The 19,342-nt window shown below is 36.5% G+C and overlaps 1 protein-coding gene across 1 annotated transcript in view; it reads left to right on the forward strand.

Annotated features, from left to right (window-relative positions):
- Nucleotides 1-19,342, forward strand: part of CFTR (CF transmembrane conductance regulator) — an 85,702-nt gene that overhangs the window by 33,342 nt on the left and 33,018 nt on the right. The window contains exons 12-18 of the mRNA XM_071550001.1: nucleotides 8,094-8,188; nucleotides 10,811-10,897; nucleotides 11,741-12,473; nucleotides 13,593-13,721; nucleotides 16,605-16,642; nucleotides 17,602-17,855; nucleotides 18,897-18,976. Coding sequence (XP_071406102.1) covers nucleotides 8,094-8,188; nucleotides 10,811-10,897; nucleotides 11,741-12,473; nucleotides 13,593-13,721; nucleotides 16,605-16,642; nucleotides 17,602-17,855; nucleotides 18,897-18,976 — 1,416 coding nt within the window. The remainder of the gene's footprint in view (nucleotides 1-8,093; nucleotides 8,189-10,810; nucleotides 10,898-11,740; nucleotides 12,474-13,592; nucleotides 13,722-16,604; nucleotides 16,643-17,601; nucleotides 17,856-18,896; nucleotides 18,977-19,342) is intronic.

Below are 19,342 nucleotides of genomic sequence, written 5' to 3' on the forward strand. Positions count from 1 at the left end.
CTTATAAAGGTATTTTCTGTACTCTGTAAATTGAACAGGCCTGAAGAGAAGGCAGAATAATCTGGAAGGAAGCCAAATGCATTACCTTATTACTGTTATTATGCTTTCTAGTTTTGTTAGCTTTCATGTATTAGTTACCACACAAAACTCACCATGGCAGATTGAAGGATGGATTTCAAATATTAAATCCCTGTTTATTCCCCATTGTGACTTTTTAGGGGTTTATTACAAGGGTTACTGCTTTGCATTGGAGTTGTGTGTGTGTTCTCATTCCTCAGAAAGAAGGGGTTTTGCCTAAGTGAGTTCAGTTTGTCCCCTTCTCTGTAACTTTCCTAGGCAGTTCCATAGGCCACCTGAATGCAGACCTCTTGCTGAGTATAATTCTTATGTGGACTCTTCAAGAACCAAGGATTGGTGATACAAGAGAGTTTATTTCCTTATTGCCCGTATGTTCAAAATTAATTAAATTACAGCTCTTATGAGTGGCTAAGTGAGATTTACTTCCAAGCTCCATACTAACCAAAATGTTTTTGGAATACAAAGCCATGTTCTTTAACCCAGTGGGCAAATAAGTGTGTTACTAGTGCAAAAAGTAACATACCTGTAAAATGCCCCTTTTGCTTTGTCATCTCCACCATCACCCTATAGAGGAAGCATACTAAAGATCTAGTCCAGTTCCTAAATCTAATGTCTTTTCCCCTTCATCTTTGTTAGTGCCAATAAAATACTACAGTTACGTGTGGGTCACATCATACCATCTACATAAGTTTGAGGCTTCAGACACACAGTGCGTAGCCTGTTCTTGTTTGCTGCAGAAGAGGAAACGGAAGCAAGACGATGCCATGCTGGGTGCTCTGTGCTTTGTTTTAGGTGTATGGAGGTATCCAATTGATATTATTATGTAAGTGATATTATGCAGGTGTAACTTAAATAATTTGGGGCACCCAAGAATTTTCAAAGAAGTCAGCGATACATTTTTCTGCCTGACTTTTTTTTTTATTGGTATATATTTAATTTACTAAAGACTTATCAATTACAACCTCTTTAGAGTTGCTAAGTACTCAACGTAAATTTATCTTAAAGTAGTATGAGAGACAGAAAGTGCAAATAAATATTTCCCAGGGCTTTCTATATTTTTAGGTGTCCAAGAATAGACTATTTCCCTGTAGTAAGTCAGATCTTTATTGAGAGGTCAGAATGTGTTTTGTGTTAGATTTTTTTTTCTGTGAAGTCATAAAGAAGGGCAAATCTGATTATATTAGCCATTACCTAAAAGACAGATGGGCTTTGGTAGGTTTGTCTTGAATGGAAGAAGAATATTGGATGTTGTTCTGAAAGATATTCTCACAGGTTTACATTTAAATTACATGATATATTCTGTGAAACATCATAGGAAAAAAGGCTGTCAGGAAGGCATAGGAGAAGGGCTGCTTGTGCCTTCCTCTCTTTTCCTTTTCTTGAAAAATAGCAAATATTTTAGCAAGAAGAAAAGTAAGATGAATGCATAATTTAATACATCTAAAATTAAGGTCCCAGTAAGCAAATAAAAAAGTGAGGGCTTTCAACTCCTTGATCAAACCATTCCAGGACTGATCAGTAGTCCTTATCATATGTCCTTTAAATAAAGACTTTTTTGAAATTAATTTTTTGAATGAGTTTACTTTTGAGTTTGTGGGTATTATCTCAAATGACTTTTAAGTCATTTGTTGACATGCTATTATGAAAAGAAGACAAAATGTAATTGGTATGGATTCTGAGTGCATTTTCTAAAGACAGTCCCCATAGGTAAGTTTAAAGGGACTCAAAAAATAAGATAAGATGAATTGGTGCTGCCTCAGCAGCACTTTTGACAAAGTGGTTTACCCTTTTTTATCATGTACCTTTCATCTCATTCATGATAAAAATTGTAGCAAGAGAGTGTGAACTTTTGCCTAGCACTTCAAGTTAAGAACCAGGTATATAGTCAAAGCCACTGAGAGATGTGAACTTCCTGAATTTGTGTCTGTGAAACCTGCCAATTCCACAAGTGTGACTTCCCTAGTGATTGTATTATTTGGAGATTGTGTTAATGTAATGGCAGGGATAACATAAATATAAATGGAAATTTGTAGTAGTTAATTGAGTTTGCAAAATCCTTTTTACTTATGTTATGAAAAAGGGGGAAGAAATCTGACTCGATTTTCAGATATTTAGGTTGTGAAGTCAGTATAGCCAGCTATATATGTAGGGTGTGTGATATTTGTTTAGCTTTAGCACTTGATAAGTTAAAAAGTTGACATACAGGAATCTTCATGTTTAAATGCTGTTAACACTGAACAAAATCATCCTATGAGAAGGTGTTCTTCCAGTCAAAACTAGAGAAGCAGATGCATTATAGTTACTCTTGTTTAAAAATAAACAAGCATCATATCACTTTTGAGGGAGTCCAGTGATTCATAAGTTTTGAAGCCACACTTCCATGACTTCCAGTTTTACCTTTTTGCCATGTAAGATAGATATTTTTCCACCTAGTTAGTTCATTTGATCCTTCAACAGTTACCTAAGAGGCCATAAACACATAATGGGCAAACCACCTTTGAGAGATTAGCACTCTTTAAGTAAACACATATTCTGATTTGAAAGCCACCAGCTGCTCATGAATGTAATGTTTAATGTGGCATGCAAATAGAGGAAGTGTTTCCATGTGAAATCAAATCATATAACAGTACTACATAAATTTGTAGCCATATTCTGAGGGGGGGTGGGTTGAGCTGGTTTTACAGGGAGTACAGGAGATTCATTTTTATCTAAGAATTTAGATTATGGAGAGATTAACCGTAGAAAGAGTGCCAATATGCCAAGCCCAGGTTCGTGTTCCTGTGTGTTTAATGTCTCCTGGCAAAGTATGGCATCCATCCCTGGGTGATAAGTTCACTACAATGTCAAGGATGCCCTAAAACAGAAACACAAAGCTTTGTATTCCACTATACTGCTCAAGCCCCTTTTGTCTGTGCTGATTTGGGGTTGGTTTCAGTTAGGTTGGTTGGGTCGGGGTTTTTTTTGGCAGATAACTAAATCAGTAGGAATTGAGAGTTGTTGTCAGTGAGTGAAATACTTAAGAGCCCTGGTTTTGAGCCTTGTTTTCACAAGGGGTATGGGTAAGTTACAAAGAGGAACAATACAGGGTTCAAGTGTTGACTGGAGTGCTTTGTAGTACATAATCTCTACAAGAGGTAGCTTGGTTATCTAGTCTATAGTGTCTATAGTGTAAATTATGGAAGAGCAAGTGTCAGCCTGTCTTCACAGTTGAGGAGATCAACTGGCATGCCAAGATGAAGTTCATTGCATCCTGATGTGAACAGCTAAAAGAGCATAAATACCTCTTTCAGGGAAGAAGTCCACATAATATGTGAAAGCTCCCTCTACAATCCTTGCATTTCAGACATTTGGGCTCAAAAGCTGTCTACCTTTATACTTATTCCACCTTACACCGTTATGATCCACTGGCATAAGCAGACTCCTCTAAACACAATTCTTGTCTGTGGCCCAAAATCATGGGGAGGTCAGCTGTGAAGATGCTAACTGTGAGTTTTCTGTGAGAACTGGAAGTTAATAGGCTGGCAGTTTCTTTTTAGCAAGAGAACATTTTGATTAGAGGAAAAACCAGCCTCAAACTCCCAAATGCACTGACTTCAAGATGTTTACAAGTGATCAAGTATATATGTATTAACAGAGCCTCTCTGCAATGTTTAGTGTTGATACCATCAAGTTAAAACCTGTTTTAGTCAAGGCAGCTGCCCCCACCCCTTTTGCTGTCTTAGGTACAGGGCCTTGGACTCATTACCTTGGATGTTGTCCTATCTTCTGTGTCACTTCTGGAATTGTATTTAATTCTCTTACCCTGTGTTTAACCTCCCCACATGAAGCACACTGACTACTTCATATTTCAAAAAGATGTTTCACAGGAATTTTGTGAGTTTGGGGTGAGCTTGACTCTTCAAGGTCACAAACTCTTGTGAAAACAAAACTTATGCTTTTGGATGATGAGTCCTTCATAAACAGTTCAGCTGAACTCTAACAAAAACCTTGGCTTCAAGAATCATGAACAGAGAGGAGTTTTACCTAAATTTAAAAAAAATCTGATTTGAAATACTTTAAAGAAATCTGCTTTTCTGGCTTCTGTCTCAGGAAAATGAGGATTCAAGTATATCCAAGCTAGTTACCTAAAAGACAATATATAAAAAATTACTGAAAATTCTTCATATTGTAAAATTTCACGGAAATGTTCTGTAGTCTGAAACATATATCTTGATTTCAGAACTATAAAAGTTCAATTTTTGTGGTTTAGTTCATATCTGTCTTATTTCCAAGATAATTTATTTTCTAAAAATCAGGACAAATGGAAAGTTATACTTTCTGCAAAATGACATTTCAGATTTATTATCTAAAGATTTTTAATAATAAATTAATTCAAGTCTAGAGATCTGTTTCAGTTTCATTTCTACCCCAGTAGTATATTAGAATTGAATATGACTGCTTGGAAGTACAGAAATAACCATATTAGTGAGAAAGTAGGTAACAGTTAAATTTTCTCTTATAACTAAAGAGAAAAATTATCAAATAAAGTGGAATGGTATTGCAACTCCTGCTTGAAGTCCTTGATGCTGCTTCTGCTTAACTTGTATTCAGCTTTTTATACTATAAAGGCTTCAGTACTTTTCTTCAAATTTAGTGCAAATAGTCCATGCTACAGAAAAGAAATGGGAAAGTGTATTCAGAGGCAGCTTCTCTAATACACAGAGAAAAGAAGGTGATGAAAAAGGGAGTACTTGCATAGGTGAGAAGGAGGTAGCAATGAGAGTAGGAGGATTTTCTAGAGAGATTATCGAACACATAATTAAGGACAAATTTAAGGAAGAAAGAAAGCCCCCTAAATAAAATACTTATGTTGTATCATTAGAACTGCTTGAGTATGTTAATCCACTATTTGCTGAAAGGTGTGACTTAAAGACTGTATTGTCTTAATTGTTGCTAATGATTTATCAAATTATTCTGATAATAATTAATCTCTACAGAAAAGACTTGGAGTGTGAAGTCCATTCTGAGGTTTCCTTTTTTTAACAACAAGACTGTATTTCCTATTCACCCTGAAGGTATCATCGCTATATTCTTCCATACCAAGTCCAAAGGTATTATGAGGCTGATCCCTTGCTGCTGATGTGGAAGAATATGGCATTTATGCTTTTGAAAATGAAAAAGGAGTGCCTTCTTCTGGAGTATGTAACTTGAGATTTTTTTATCTCTTGATATAGTAGAAGCATCCACAAAAGTAATTAATGTCTGTGGGAACTGTAGAGGTTTTCATCTCTGAATAATTGCCAACAAGTTTCTCCATTTAAGTATTTAGAAATAGATATGTTAAAGAAAATCCAGTGGCTACTTCATTAATAAGAGGGGCTTTGTGCTGTTCAGCATCACTACATTAGGTTTGTCCTTGGCTTGATTTCACTTCCTGCATAGAATGACAGCAAGGATGTATTTGGACCAGCCCTATGTACTTTTTTACAATAGGTCATGCATGTTCCAATGAATAGCATTGTGTGTCTATTGGACTTTATTACTCTGTTTACGCCTTTGAAAGAAATTACTAAACATTTTTTAATTATTATAGTTACAGCTTGAATAGTTCTTTGTCTGTTCCATGCCATATATTATCCTGAGGGGAAGGGTAGAGGAGAGCAGAAGGGGAACTCATTAAAAATCTGATTAAAATTCCATCTTGACACACCTGCAAAGAAATATCCGATGAAATGCCACTACTATTTAAAACAATGGGAACCCTGGAATGAGTTTCAGTAGGGCTAGGATTTTACCCTGTTTGCAGGAGAAGACGTGCTGGTCCCAGTTCTTCACTTGTTCTATTTTTTTTTTAAAGAAGTAGAATCAGGGAATAGCAAGGGCACCAGCACTATTACGGTTGTAGTAGTACTGGTAGTACTGGGAAACAGCTGAAGGCAGCTTAGAGATCTAGATACCTAACCATGCAAATCCCTATGTTCAGGCACAGATGAATAACTTGACTCCTGCACACATAACGAAACCAAAAGTGATCTGACCAGGTTGTTTCAAATAAATGCCAGAAAAGATTTTATGCCAGAATTTCAGATGTTCTCTAAGTACTTCATGACCTATAGGAAGGTGATTTTGTTACATTCAGAAAATCTTCCTTTAAAACTGTTACTGGCCCTGTTTTTCACACCCCTCTTTCTGCAAATACCTGAACTCTTATGTTAGTACCCAGGATTTGCTTGTGTGACTCTCCTTTTACAAAAGGGCAATAACTAGTTAACATGAGAATAATTCAAAAATCACCTGCAATAGATTTTCCACACATAGGAGCATCTTGATTATAAGATCAGAATCCTCTAAGTCAGGAAGTAAATGTTATTATCAAATTAAAGAGTTCAGAGAATCTCCCATTTCCTGACAGACCAGGCAGTTAATTTCCAGCCTGAGTGGCTAGATCCTTCATCTGTCACTGTTCCAGGGCTGAACAGCATTGTTCACTCTGTTCCTGAGGTCAGGGCAATTTGTAGGGGAGGAAGAAGGAAACATTTCTCTGGAAGATTGATTATTTATTTATTTATTTATTCTGTAAAACCTAAGAGGCCTGGAATGCCAAAAGGCTGCCCAACAGAGACTGATCAACCATCAAAATCACAGCAGGACTCATGAAAATGGGATTGTATCTGTCTTCTTATGAAATATGGACTTATAGAGGGCAATTCAACTTAGAATGCCAGATAGTATTGCCCTGCAAGTGCTTCATGTGTCTTCCAGTCTGTTTCCAAGAAGCTGTAGGATTTCTGTGGATGCTGCAGAGTGCATGCAGACAGCTGAGTTACTGCATGCCTCTTGGCTGCCTGGGGGAAGAGACCCCAAAACAGGCTACCTCTTGCAGAGCACTGCCTAAATCTTTCACTCAGAAGCTCAGTTTCTGAGGGATATTGCACACCACCTTTTTCCCCTGGAAGGTGCACTGAAAGGAAATATGTGAAAAGCATGAGAACACTGGAACCAATTTTGTCTGTTACTGGATGCCTTGCGCAGCTTCCTTGGCTGCAGGGAATCCCTGCCTTGGGAGCAGGAGGATGTGCACAGGCAGCAAGAGCAGCAGTATGGTGGTGCTGAGCAGGGAGCACAGGCACTGGAAGCTTCTGAGATGGTCAGGGCTTCCTGCTGTACAGTGATCTTGGTGTCACTGTATTGGCTTAACGATGTAGGTCAGCTAAGCTTGAAGACAGAATTAATATTTTTTGTTAAAGCAACAGTAAAAGTAGAAAGACAGGCTTCAGGCACACAAGCCATTCTCGTTGTCTCCACTTCCATGAATTTCTGTGGTTTGCATGGATTATCACTTTTGGTGCTAAACACTCCTCTCAAGAAAATTTCAAGCTGCCTCTGCCAGTGGGGCACAAAATTGTCCTTTTCTCCTTTCTTCGTCTAATATGAGAGTGAAATGGTATTTTGTGGTTTTATTGCTGGCTAAAGATTCATTTTAAAAACAGTCATCAGTTATAAGTAACTTACAACCCAAGCAGTGAATCTTGGTCCCCAAACCTTTTGCAAACCTTGAGCATTCCTGACTAGGAATTTAGAGTGAGCCTTTTTTAATCAGCCTGCCTGAAGTATAAATTTCTCTGGGTTTTGAAGAGCTCTGATTTAGAGTTTGCTTCTTGCTCTCCAGAACTTCAGCAGCAATTGCATTTATCATTATTATCAGACAGAAAGCTTGAACAGTTAACATCTTGGATTGATACTGCATGAAGGTACATTCCTTACTTTTATGGAGATTAACTATTCAGACAAATATTTATTCTTGTGGTCTTGCAGCTCATGATTGCTTTCTGCAACAGAAAGATATACTTTCTCTTATCACCATTTCTAATTACATAAACAAATTTAATAAATAAGCCTCTGTGGGACTTCTTTTTTTTTACAACTGCTGTCTGACCTGTTGGTACACCATTGTACACTATGCTTCCATCCAGTCTGTAGCAGGGTTTCTTGGGTGTGGAAAGTACATGGCTGATTCTTTACAAAATTGTTAACAGGATATTTCCAAGTTCCCAGACAAAGATTACACGCTGTTGGGTGAAGGTGGAATCATTCTGAGTGGAGGCCAGCGAGCACGAATCTCACTAGCAAGGTGAGTATTTTGCTCTTTAAGTAGTGTACTCTTTCATGTATATGGAATGTATTATGACTAACCCTTTAAATGCATTTTTAGCAGGAGTAAGTCCTGCTAAATAAATATCCTCTAGGTATATCAGGAACTTGATTTTACTATCAGAAATCTGAGTTTTGCTATGCAATTTTGTTTGTGGTACTCCTGCATAATTAACTTACTGAGTTTTAACAATTTGATGTCAGACACATGATATGGCTTAGCGTAAGATGAATCTTTCCCTCCCTGATGCCTTTGGAAATTTTAAGTGTAGCTTCCTCAGTACTGAAGAAACCCATAGAAAGATACAAATAAATATTCCAAGATCTTTCCCTGCTATGACACTTCTTCAAAGCAGTTTGTATATTGATTAATGACATACTCCCTGTCTTCAGGTGAACAAAAATGAAGGAATAAAAAAGTCTTGTTTCAAAAAGTGTTGCTAATACTTCTGGGGTTTTTCTGTTGTAAAAAATAAAAGTGGAAAGCAGTGGCTAGTCAGTACCTATGAATAATGACCTTGTCTGTTTGACCTTCCAATGTTAGTAAGTAATTCTGAAGGTCTACAGAACAATAACATAGGTGTTTATCTTATAAATTAGCTATGTGTTTCAGCAGAATCACTTAGCTATCACCAGCAATCCAGTAATGACAGCTCTGATGTGTAAATGGCCCCATTTATTTCTGTGCCAAGTGCATATTTTGTTGGTTCTCATGCTCAGAAACACTGAGTAGAAGTAAAATCACATTATGGTGATCTGCAATGGTATCCCATGGAAAATGTACATGTCTGTGTGAGGCTAAAAGATGAGTTCATTGAAACAGAGAATCTTTCAGTGTGGATCTTTCTAGTGGATTTGTGAGAGGGAAGAGATATGTGGATGGATCTCTTTTATACTGTAAGAGATGACAGGAGGAGCAGGCAAAACTCTCGTAGCAAAAAACCTCAAGCCAACAAAAAATAGCATGATTTTCATTTAAAATGCATCATTTACATGAACTGTTTCCTAGATGTTATGAATAATCATGTCTGTCACCTTTCAGACAGTCACAGCTCATTTCCTGGAGGGTCACAGAACTTAGGTATTTATTGCCAACTGTGTAATTGTTATTTTTAAAACAATTAATGTCATAAAGACAGTGACTGTCTTATATTTTCTTTGGGCTCCAGTCCAAGCTTAGCATGCTGCAAGATGTACAGGTATTGAGGTGTGGGTTGCAGTTGAAGCTCTGAAATCTTGAGGAGAAAATTTAGAATTACAGCTCTGGGTTGTACCCATCTGCACTAGAGATAAACTTTACATTATTTTCTGTGACTGGCTGCGTACACGAATCTGGTGTACTCTATGCAAGGTCATGTGAAATGAGGATTCCTGCTGGAAGTGTCACCAGTCAGCCATCATGAGAAGCTCTGAGTCTGTCTTTCTTACAGAGCACTGTCCATGCCTGCAGTCACAACCAGGGGAAAGAAAAGACGAAGGGGAAAAAAAACAGTGCATGCCCTGGGTTTGAACTAGCTTGCTGGCCTGATCCCCTGGCCTGATAAAAGCCAGTCATTTATAACTACTAAGTCCAATACACAGATTATAACAGTAATTTGAGTGCTACCATTATTCCAGGAAAAGCCCTGCAAACTTCTTGCTGATAAAGTGCCCTGAACAGTATGAACTTCTTGTTGTTACGCAACCACTACATCATAATGTATGGTCAGTGAGATGCATCATGCCTGAGGACTTTTCGATAAAATTACTTGGTTTGTTAACACAATGAGCTATTATTGAGGGCCTTTTCTGCTAATGTTTGGATATTTTCACATTAACATACTTTAAAAAATACCAAAATGCAGATGTCCAGATTTGTTTACTAATTATACACTGATTGATATCACATCATGATTTTCATTCTCATAGAGGAAGGCATGGCTTCTTTCTGAACTTTTAATGAAACTGATTTTTAAAAAGACTCTCTTAACCAAAGGTTTAGGGTCTCAGTGAGCCATGTCCAGGTACATACAGCTTAAGGTCCTAAAACTACCAATAATTTTTGATGTCTTCAACTCAAAAGATTGTAGAGCCCCAATTCAGATAATGTTTGCAAGGTCATGCCTCACTAATATACTTTTCTTTGCTCACCAGTTATTTTGAAGTACTTTGAAAACTAAGTACTGAGACCTAAGTCTTTTTACATGCTTATTTACATATATGTAGTATTCCCTTAGCCACTGGTAGACATTACAGTAGATCCTAAGTTCCCATTTAAATGGTCATTATACACCAATGGGGACTGTCAGATTCACACCATCAACAAATCTTTAGAGTAACCTGTGTAAAAGACAACTCTATGGCTCCATTTGGTTGCACAGAAATTAATGGAAAACTGAGTTCGTTTGTAATGTGGTCTTCAGCAAGGAAAGGCTTTATTGAAAGGTGTTTTATAAGCACATTACGTTGAACTCCAGCTCCATATTGCTGCTGTAGAAAAGTCTATCCATTACAATGTTTTCAGATATAACTGCAAGGCATTCTTTTAAAATTATATTTATGTAACTTTATAATAGTTAATGTCACTTATAATAGTTAATGTCATTTCCATTTCTCTGTTCAGAGCAGTGTACAAAGATGCCGATTTGTATCTCCTGGATTCTCCTTTTGGACACTTAGACATTTTTACAGAAAAAGAGATATTTGAGAGGTATTGTATGTTTTGATAGATTGTATTTAAGAATCCCACAAAGCAGCACAAAGTAAAACTAAGAAGAGGAATTTAATAGCAGTACAAAAATACTAAAGTGATCAAAATTATACCTTTTGAGGATGTTTATTTTTAGGGATTCTTATGGCTGAATATTTTGTGTCAGCAGCAGGACAGCACACAGGTGTGGGAATTACAGCTCCCTCTTCCAGCTCAATGTATTGAGCCTGCTGTAATCTTACTCCCATGGTTTTGTATCTGATATCTCCGTGTACCAGAAAAACTTTTTAAAACACTTAACCTGCTTTGTAAATACACATTTTCCCAAAAAGCTATATTTTGTCCTGTTTTTCTAATCACTGAAATTTGGGTCACCTGAAAGTTCCTGCTGATCAGGAGATTGGCAGCAGGTTGCCCCAAGACAGACTTTTGTCTTGTCCTGTTGGTCAAAAGAGTAAGGACACACACTGCCATCCATGAGTTTTTCAGTCACCATAGGTTTGAAGTTTTGAAATTAAGATGATAATAATTTTAAATTTCGTAGCAAAATATCTGAGTAACCCTAAGATGAAAAGAAATACTTCATTTTCATATTGAACTATGCTTTTTGGATTGACCTGAAAATGAATAAATTTTACACCTTTTTCTGGTTCTTGTGATAAAGTACTCACCCTTTACACATCTTTACCCTACCACCTCCTTTGTAGTTTGAGGGAGCAAACAAAACTGCTCATACTGAGAGAGAGGCAGATAAAAGCAAACAGGTTGAAAGTGAAAGGGGTAAAAGTAAAATTAAATCATGAGTTAAAAAATTCTAAATGTTAACACTTTCATGTTTTACAGCTGTGTGTGCAAGTTGATGGCCAATAAAACTAGGATCTTAGTTACTTCAAAATTGGAGCATTTGAAGATTGCTGACAAAATACTCATTTTGCATGAAGGGAGCTGCTATTTCTATGGAACATTTTCTGAACTTCAGGGTCAACGGCCAGACTTCAGCTCAGAGCTGATGGGATTTGATTCTTTTGATCAGTTCAGTGCAGAGAGAAGAAATTCAATTCTAACTGAGACTCTCCGAAGATTTTCCATTGAAGGAGAAGGCATGGGATCACGAAATGAAATAAAGAAACAGTCTTTTAAACAAAAATCAGATTTTAATGACAAAAGGAAGAATTCCATAATTATTAACCCTCTTAGTGCAAGTAGAAAGTTCTCAGTAGTGCAGAAGAATGGGCTGCAGGTCAATGGGATAGATGATGGCCATAACGACCCACCAGAAAGGAGGCTCTCGCTGGTACCTGACTTGGAACAGGGCGATGTAGGTCTGCTTCGGAGCAGCATGCTGAACACTGACCATATACTGCAAGGTCGGAGAAGGCAATCTGTATTAAACCTGATGACAGGCACCCTTTTGAACTATGGACCAAACTTTTTCAAAAAGGGAAGTACAACATTTCGGAAAATGTCTATGGCACCTCAGACAAACCTGTCTTCTGAGATAGATATCTACACCAGGCGCGTGTCTCGAGACAGTGTCTTGGACATAACTGATGAAATCAATGAAGAGGACCTGAAGGTGTGTGTTGATTTACAGTCAGCTTGGGTTTTGATATGGTGATAGTTTACTACCATATACTCCTCATATATTTTCCTACTCTTTCATTCCTAATGCACTCATTCTCTGTGGAATATGTTTTTTGGAGTATTTGTGAAAATTTTTAAACTCAAATATCTTTTCAATCATTGAAATCCTCAAAAATTTATTTTGCCTGACTTTTTTATAATTTTTGAATGTTATGTGTACAGAATTTCAATACAGAATTTTAATTTCCTGTACTTTACCTTTAAGATTACTTATACTAAAATGAAATTTGAATCCGCAACTTGGAAAAACATTGTTGGAAAACATTTGACCTAAATGTTGTAAAATTGACCTTTGAAACCGTAAGGCTCTAGGGAAAAACAAAATATGTTTGAAGTACTAGCACAGTTTTTAGAACTGGAAATTAAAAAAAATTGACAAATCTGTCAGACTGCTTAGCTCTTTTGATATAAATAATGAACAGAGGAGTTATCTCTATTTTACTCTGATTTTATTGATGTACTGGAAATCATGCAATTGAGGATGAATTTTATACTAAGAACAGGACCAAAATTCCTTTTTTACCTAATAGCTGTCAAAGGGTCATGGTGAACTACTTTCATTTTGAAAGCTGACAGCTCATTTTCTCAGGATAAAAAAATTTTCTGAAGGAGTTTCCTAGGTGGATAAAAATCTCCAAAAAATATTTAAATTCATAATTTGCTGTAGCACTGCCAATTTTTTCTTTTCACCTCAGCAGAAAAAAAAAACCCCTCAGAGTGTTTACAGATCTGCTTCAAAAGCACAGTAATAATCTCCACTGAAAGAAAATAGCCACTGCTTAATATTTTTTGATGCTGGTAGTGCTGGAAAAATCTTGGTTCCTTCTTTCAGTGTTATCTGAAAATTTCAGATAATCTCTAAGTTGTATTTTTATATAAAAGATGACAACCAATCAGTACCTTGTTCTCTAGCATTATCAGCTGATTTAAATGCTGCAGTTCAATTATTTGGAATGAGTTAGCAGAAAGAATGACAGCATTCATGTGTCAGAAATTCTCATGTATAGATACTATTATCATTCTTACTATGGTCTTACTGACTTTTTGATAGGAATGCTTCATAGATGATGCTGAAAGCATGGGTACTGTTACTACATGGAATACATATTTCAGATACCTTACCGTCCACAAAAACTTGATTTTTGTTCTCATTTTGTGTGTGATCGTCTTCTTAATTGAGGTAAGGAAATATGCACTTGGTGTCATGTTGTTACCAATTATGTTTGTTCAAATTACATATTTTTCTGAGAAATGGATAAAACATCAAGACATGAGCTCATGTATGTGTCACTTATTGATAGCTGCTTTTAATTTATATTGCAATGACTTTTCTACTGCTTAGATGAGCATTTCTTTACCAAAGATAGTGGTTAATGCACAGCAGCAGGAGACTGAGCTTCTCAAAATATCCTGATTATTTTTTGCTACATGGTACTGTAAGTAAGAATTGTTGCCCTACAGAGATCTCTCATTCATAGGTGAATAGTCTTCCATTTTCCATTAAAATGTACATTTACAGAGTCTCAGAGAGTTAGCAACAAAAATTACTGTACTTTTTTGATGAACACGTACATAAATTCAGGAAAATTGTTTTGATAAATGAGTTACTAGCTTTGCTCCTAGTTAAAGAAGAGTGGTGAGTAAGGCAGAGTGCTGAATGCCTGTGATGGGATTTAAAGATGTATGGGGTGTTCCTGCAGTCTGCTAATAAGACTTTTTCCAAGTACAGTGTAAAAGCACTATCAGAAAAAGCGAAGTGAAGAATGTCTGGCTGTTCATGAAAGTCTGACTACTTTTCTTTTAACAGAAATTGCCTGCTTTTTATCTTGTCTCTCAATTTAGGAGAGACCTATAGCATATAGAATCTCAGTGTCCTCCTTCACAGTTAATATCCTAAATCTGGGGGTTTTTCTAAGGGAAGGAGCATGTTTCAGACTGGGAGATCAATGCAACTGTATTCACTTGTCAACTTATAAAATACGATGCCAATTTCTCTTGGTATTTTTCAACATGTACTGAAAGAAGATTCCATTAGGAGTATAGGATTAGCATCTGGCTGACTGTGTCAGTGAAAGATTTTTGTCAGTTCTGTGTTGGGATTCAAACTTCTGGTATCATCAAAGCTGGAGAAAGATGTGATTGATGGTATCCTGAGCTTAGACTGTAATGTGGAAGGTTATTTAAATTAGTTCTCTTGGTTAAGGAATAAATCCTGGAGCTTAGATGTAGTTTAACATCCTAAATTTTCAAACCAGCCCCAGAAGCAAGACTGTAGCTGTTCATATCATGTAAGTTTTATTTTCATTGTAGTGGAAAATGGCTGTGCAAACTTACAACAGCAAAGGTAAATGTGAGTTATAGACGCAAAGGAAATTTTAACTTTGAGGTGTATCAGATTTATCCTTGTATATTCAGCGTATATTTCTAATCTTCATTACACATTTTTGCTTTTATATTAGTCTAAAACTTTTTTATAGTTCAAAACTCTCATCTTCTAGTTGAAGAACCATTCTTTGTTAAGCTTTCCAATGTGGCTGTTGTTTAAGTATAAGCCTTTTGATAAATGAATGGGCTGGAAGATACCCAGCAATAGCACAGTCCTTAGCAAACTTCTGTGCATGAGCTGAAATGCCGCGCCAAGTGGTTACCTGGCCTGTGGTAACAGTCTGTACCCTTCTAACCATAGACAATGAAGAGAGGCTAGTGATGAATATCCAAGCACTGAACTGAGAAAGCAGTGACCAGTAAATTGAAAGTGGAGTTTTGAGAGCCTTCAGAGCTGGGTGGGACTATTGTGAAATTGACAGAGATACTATTTTAGATTTGGAATGGATTGCTTTGTATTGCAGGTTCCAAGGTGAGTCCACACAGATCACTATACCTAGGGCATCAGTTGTACATACTTCCTAGATTTGCAAGGTGTGTGTATGTGTGGGGAGCTCACTTAAGCAGCTCAAAACTGTGTTTCCTAGATGTGGTACCCAAAGGCTAGGGTTGCTGAACTGGGAGAAGAGCAGTTAAGAATGAAAACATAGAGAAAGGCTTTGTGAAACTGTTCTTCACAATATTATCTACTTTCATCATCACAGCTGAAAAAACTCCTCTGTTGTGAGGAGTCAAGATGAGAACAGAATTCTGTTGGGAGATGTAAATGTATTACTGTGAAAAAAGCCCGATTCTTACAAATACTTAATTCAGGACATGACGGTCAGTCGAGTTATTTACTGTAAGACCTGCAAAAATGAGTGGCTCTCAAGAAGACTAGTTATGTATTATCATCAGGTTTTATCACAATACATTTCTGTACCATAAAAAACATAAAAATATATGGGATGAAAATGTAGAAACTGTTTCAACCCTTAGAAAGAAAGATCATAGGCAGAAATAGAGCAGAGTGAAAAGGTGGTGTACTAGATGAACGTCTCCATTGTTTCAGTGGACAGATGAGAAAATCTGTTACAGACTAAGCTTCTGTTGAGCACTGAAACACCTCACAATAAAAAGAGTTTAATTCTACATTTTAAAAATATTGCAATCGATTAAGTGGAGAATTATGTAAAGTTAAGCAGACAAACAGCATCAGACAAATAGAGACACCAAATGTAGATATCAGCTAGCAAGAACAATGTAACAATAACAATGTTAAAGGTTTGACATTTATGTTTGAACACCTGTCTTTAAAGATAGTGAGAGACTCATTCTTTTGAGGTCATCAAAAATATTAATCTTAAAACTTAAAATATTTGAAAGCATACAGTTTGCATTAGGATTACATTAGCAAGCTGTTGTTAATATTATGGTTAAAAAAAAGACAAAAATATTTAGGCACTTGAGAGCCTGATTGTAATAGAAGTTTAAATGTAGCTTTCCTGGGGGGATGCACTAACTTTTTTCTGTGGAAAGAAAAGCAGATATGACAAGATTTTTGCTTTCGGGAAGTTTGCCTTCCATCTGTTTATTATGCTCCCTCTAAAGCCAAGTATAAAGTCAAAGAAAGAAGATAAGTAAGAAAAAGTACATTAAGTGATAAGACAAAATTTGACTCTGTGTTCTTTGGTCACAGGTAGCTGCTTCTCTTGCTGGGGTATGGTTTCTTAAAAAGTAAGTAGTGGTGATCATTTATTGAGAAATTTGGAGTCTGCTTTACATTGATTTTTGCTGTAAATAAAAAATTATGCCAGAGTTCCATGTGGATAGCCACTAGATCATATTCAAGAAAATGGTTCATAGAAGGGTGATCTAATTCCTCGTGTAAATGGTATCTTAAACTGGAGCTTCTTCAAGTGCTAACAGTCAAGTGGTTTGTGTCTTGTAATTGAGTACACAACAGTATATGCAAGAATTTTCCTGGGTCAGCTCACTCTAGGAATACATGAACCCAATTATCCTCCACACACTGGGGTTCACTGCTGTCTTTCAGAGGCACCAGGTGAGACTTTTGTTTAGGAACATTTCAAGGGAGCCCTTTCTGTAAGACCCCATTTTACAATTTCCTCTACTCACCTATAAACGTTCCCTGAGGTTACAGGGTCAGGCAATTGAAGGTTAAAACATACTGAGCAGTGGTATGGCTTTTCCTGGGTTAATGCTTTTGATCCCTGATTTGGTCTTGCAGCAATAAGTCTGTGTTTGAGTACAGAAGCATATGGTGACTTAGGTCTGATCTGGAGGAGGAGGGATTTATGTTGATTTCCATTTACAACAGATCACTAAGGCCTTTGATTTTTTAGTACACCTAAAGCATTTTACTTCCATAATAATAATTCAGATTTTTTCAAGACCTATTTTTTCAGCTTTAAAGTAATGGATGTGTTTTCCTTGGCTAGGCTACATTTGTCAGTGGTTAAACAGGCAGTAGATTTGCAAGAGACTACCAGAGCCATTCGTAATTTATATTTCATATGTACATGACAATATTTAACAAAATTACTGGAAATAGATTTATATAATCATTAACATAGTTTTAAATCAAGAACACTGTAGTGTTTTTTGGTTTTGTTTGGTAGAGAAAAACCCCACAATTTACAATAATGCATTTATTTTTAATTTCCACCACGCAGGACTGCTTTGAAGGCAAATTCAACACAGTCAGAAAACAATACCTCTGACAAACCTCCTGTGATTGTCACTGACACTAGCAGCTACTACATCATTTACATCTATGTGGGAGTGGCAGATACCCTGCTTGCCATGGGCATTTTCAGAGGTTTGCCCCTTGTGCATACACTTATAACAGTGTCTAAAACTCTTCATCAAAAGATGGTGCATGCAGTTCTTCATGCACCTATGTCAACATTCAACTCTTGGAAAGCAGGTAACACTGAGATGGGAACTGATTTACTCATTTGTGCATTTCATTTCAATTAAATGGTTTTCATTCTGTTAAAGGATACTGTTGCCTTGCATTTACATTTTCACTCAAGTGGAATGTTACAAGTTTGCTACATAAAGTACTTTGTGAATCTTTTAATGAAAGTTGATTGTGCTTAAATGTGACATATTTTGATTGTCAATTCTGGTTCTGAAATACTGCCTTGTAAGTTGGAGAAAATGAACTATTAACTGCTCTAGGCAATAAAACTAGAATAACTTCCAATGAATAGACCTTGTCTAAAACTGCAATAGAAAAGATATAGTCAGCTATATTGTGCGTGACAAAGAGTCAGGTGTGGATGGTAAATAGTGCTTTATCTTGTGAATAGTCCTACTGAAATGGCATTAAATATCAGTTACTGTGAATAATGATATGTATTTCAAATTTGGTTCTGGAGTTGCTATGAAGCTCATTATATAACTGGTGAAACAAGTTCCATCCCCCACTGTGCATGAAGTTTCGATCTCATATGTTTCTTACTGATGGATACTAGAGTAAAAGAGACACTGGTAAATGACAATACAACATAGAGTTTCTCCTTCCTTTTCCATTATATTCTAATTTTGCTGTTACCTGATGATTAATACAGTAATTCTGCTCAGAAACAAAGTAACTGGTTACAAACTCATACAGATGCTGATGTGCAAATTTTTTGCGTATCAGCAGGGCCTGCAGCATGAGGGCTGCAGACCTTGTGCTTTGTGCTTCAGTTCCTTCCCTTTTCACTTGTTCCTTTGTTTTTATGACATTTTTCTAGCTTTTTTCCAAGACCTGAAAGAAAAGTTGTATAGCCAAATTCCTCCATAGGGATAGAAGCTGTAGCTCCACTAAACTGGAGTGGAACTGCTTGTACTTGAAAAAATATTACACTCATCCTTAATATTTTTGTATTCAGGAAAAAAGTTTATCTTATGTTAAAGTAATAGTTGTATGATTTTGAGTGTATTAAAAGTTTACTTCTTTTTATTTCTTAATCCATAGGGGGTATGCTTAACAGATTCTCAAAAGATACGGCAGTACTGGATGATTTGCTTCCACTTACAGTGTTTGACTTCATTCAGGTTTGTAGAATAAAAGTTCTAACTTTTGCTGTCTTACAGCAATGTCAAGTTTCAGTTGTACACTATGCAAAAGAAATCATATCAATTTTTTACAGTGTATGTATCTATTTACGTAGCTGCTTATCCTATAAGTCAACTTTATTGCTTCTTTTTTGAGTACTTGCCTATATATATGCCTCCATTGTTTGTGCAAACAACTCTTAATACTCAGGCCCAGAAACATTTCTGCCCACAGACGCCTACAGGACACGTATCACTGCTGCTGTCCACATTCAACTGCATGACATAAAGGGCAGTTATCTTGGCTCAAGGTTACTACTTTTTTCATGCTATTATTTGTTTGCATTCAGTCATTTTCCTGACTTT

The sequence above is a fragment of the Pithys albifrons genome, chromosome 3 (genome assembly GCF_047495875.1).
Source record: "Pithys albifrons albifrons isolate INPA30051 chromosome 3, PitAlb_v1, whole genome shotgun sequence".
Lineage (NCBI taxonomy): Eukaryota > Metazoa > Chordata > Aves > Passeriformes > Thamnophilidae > Pithys > Pithys albifrons.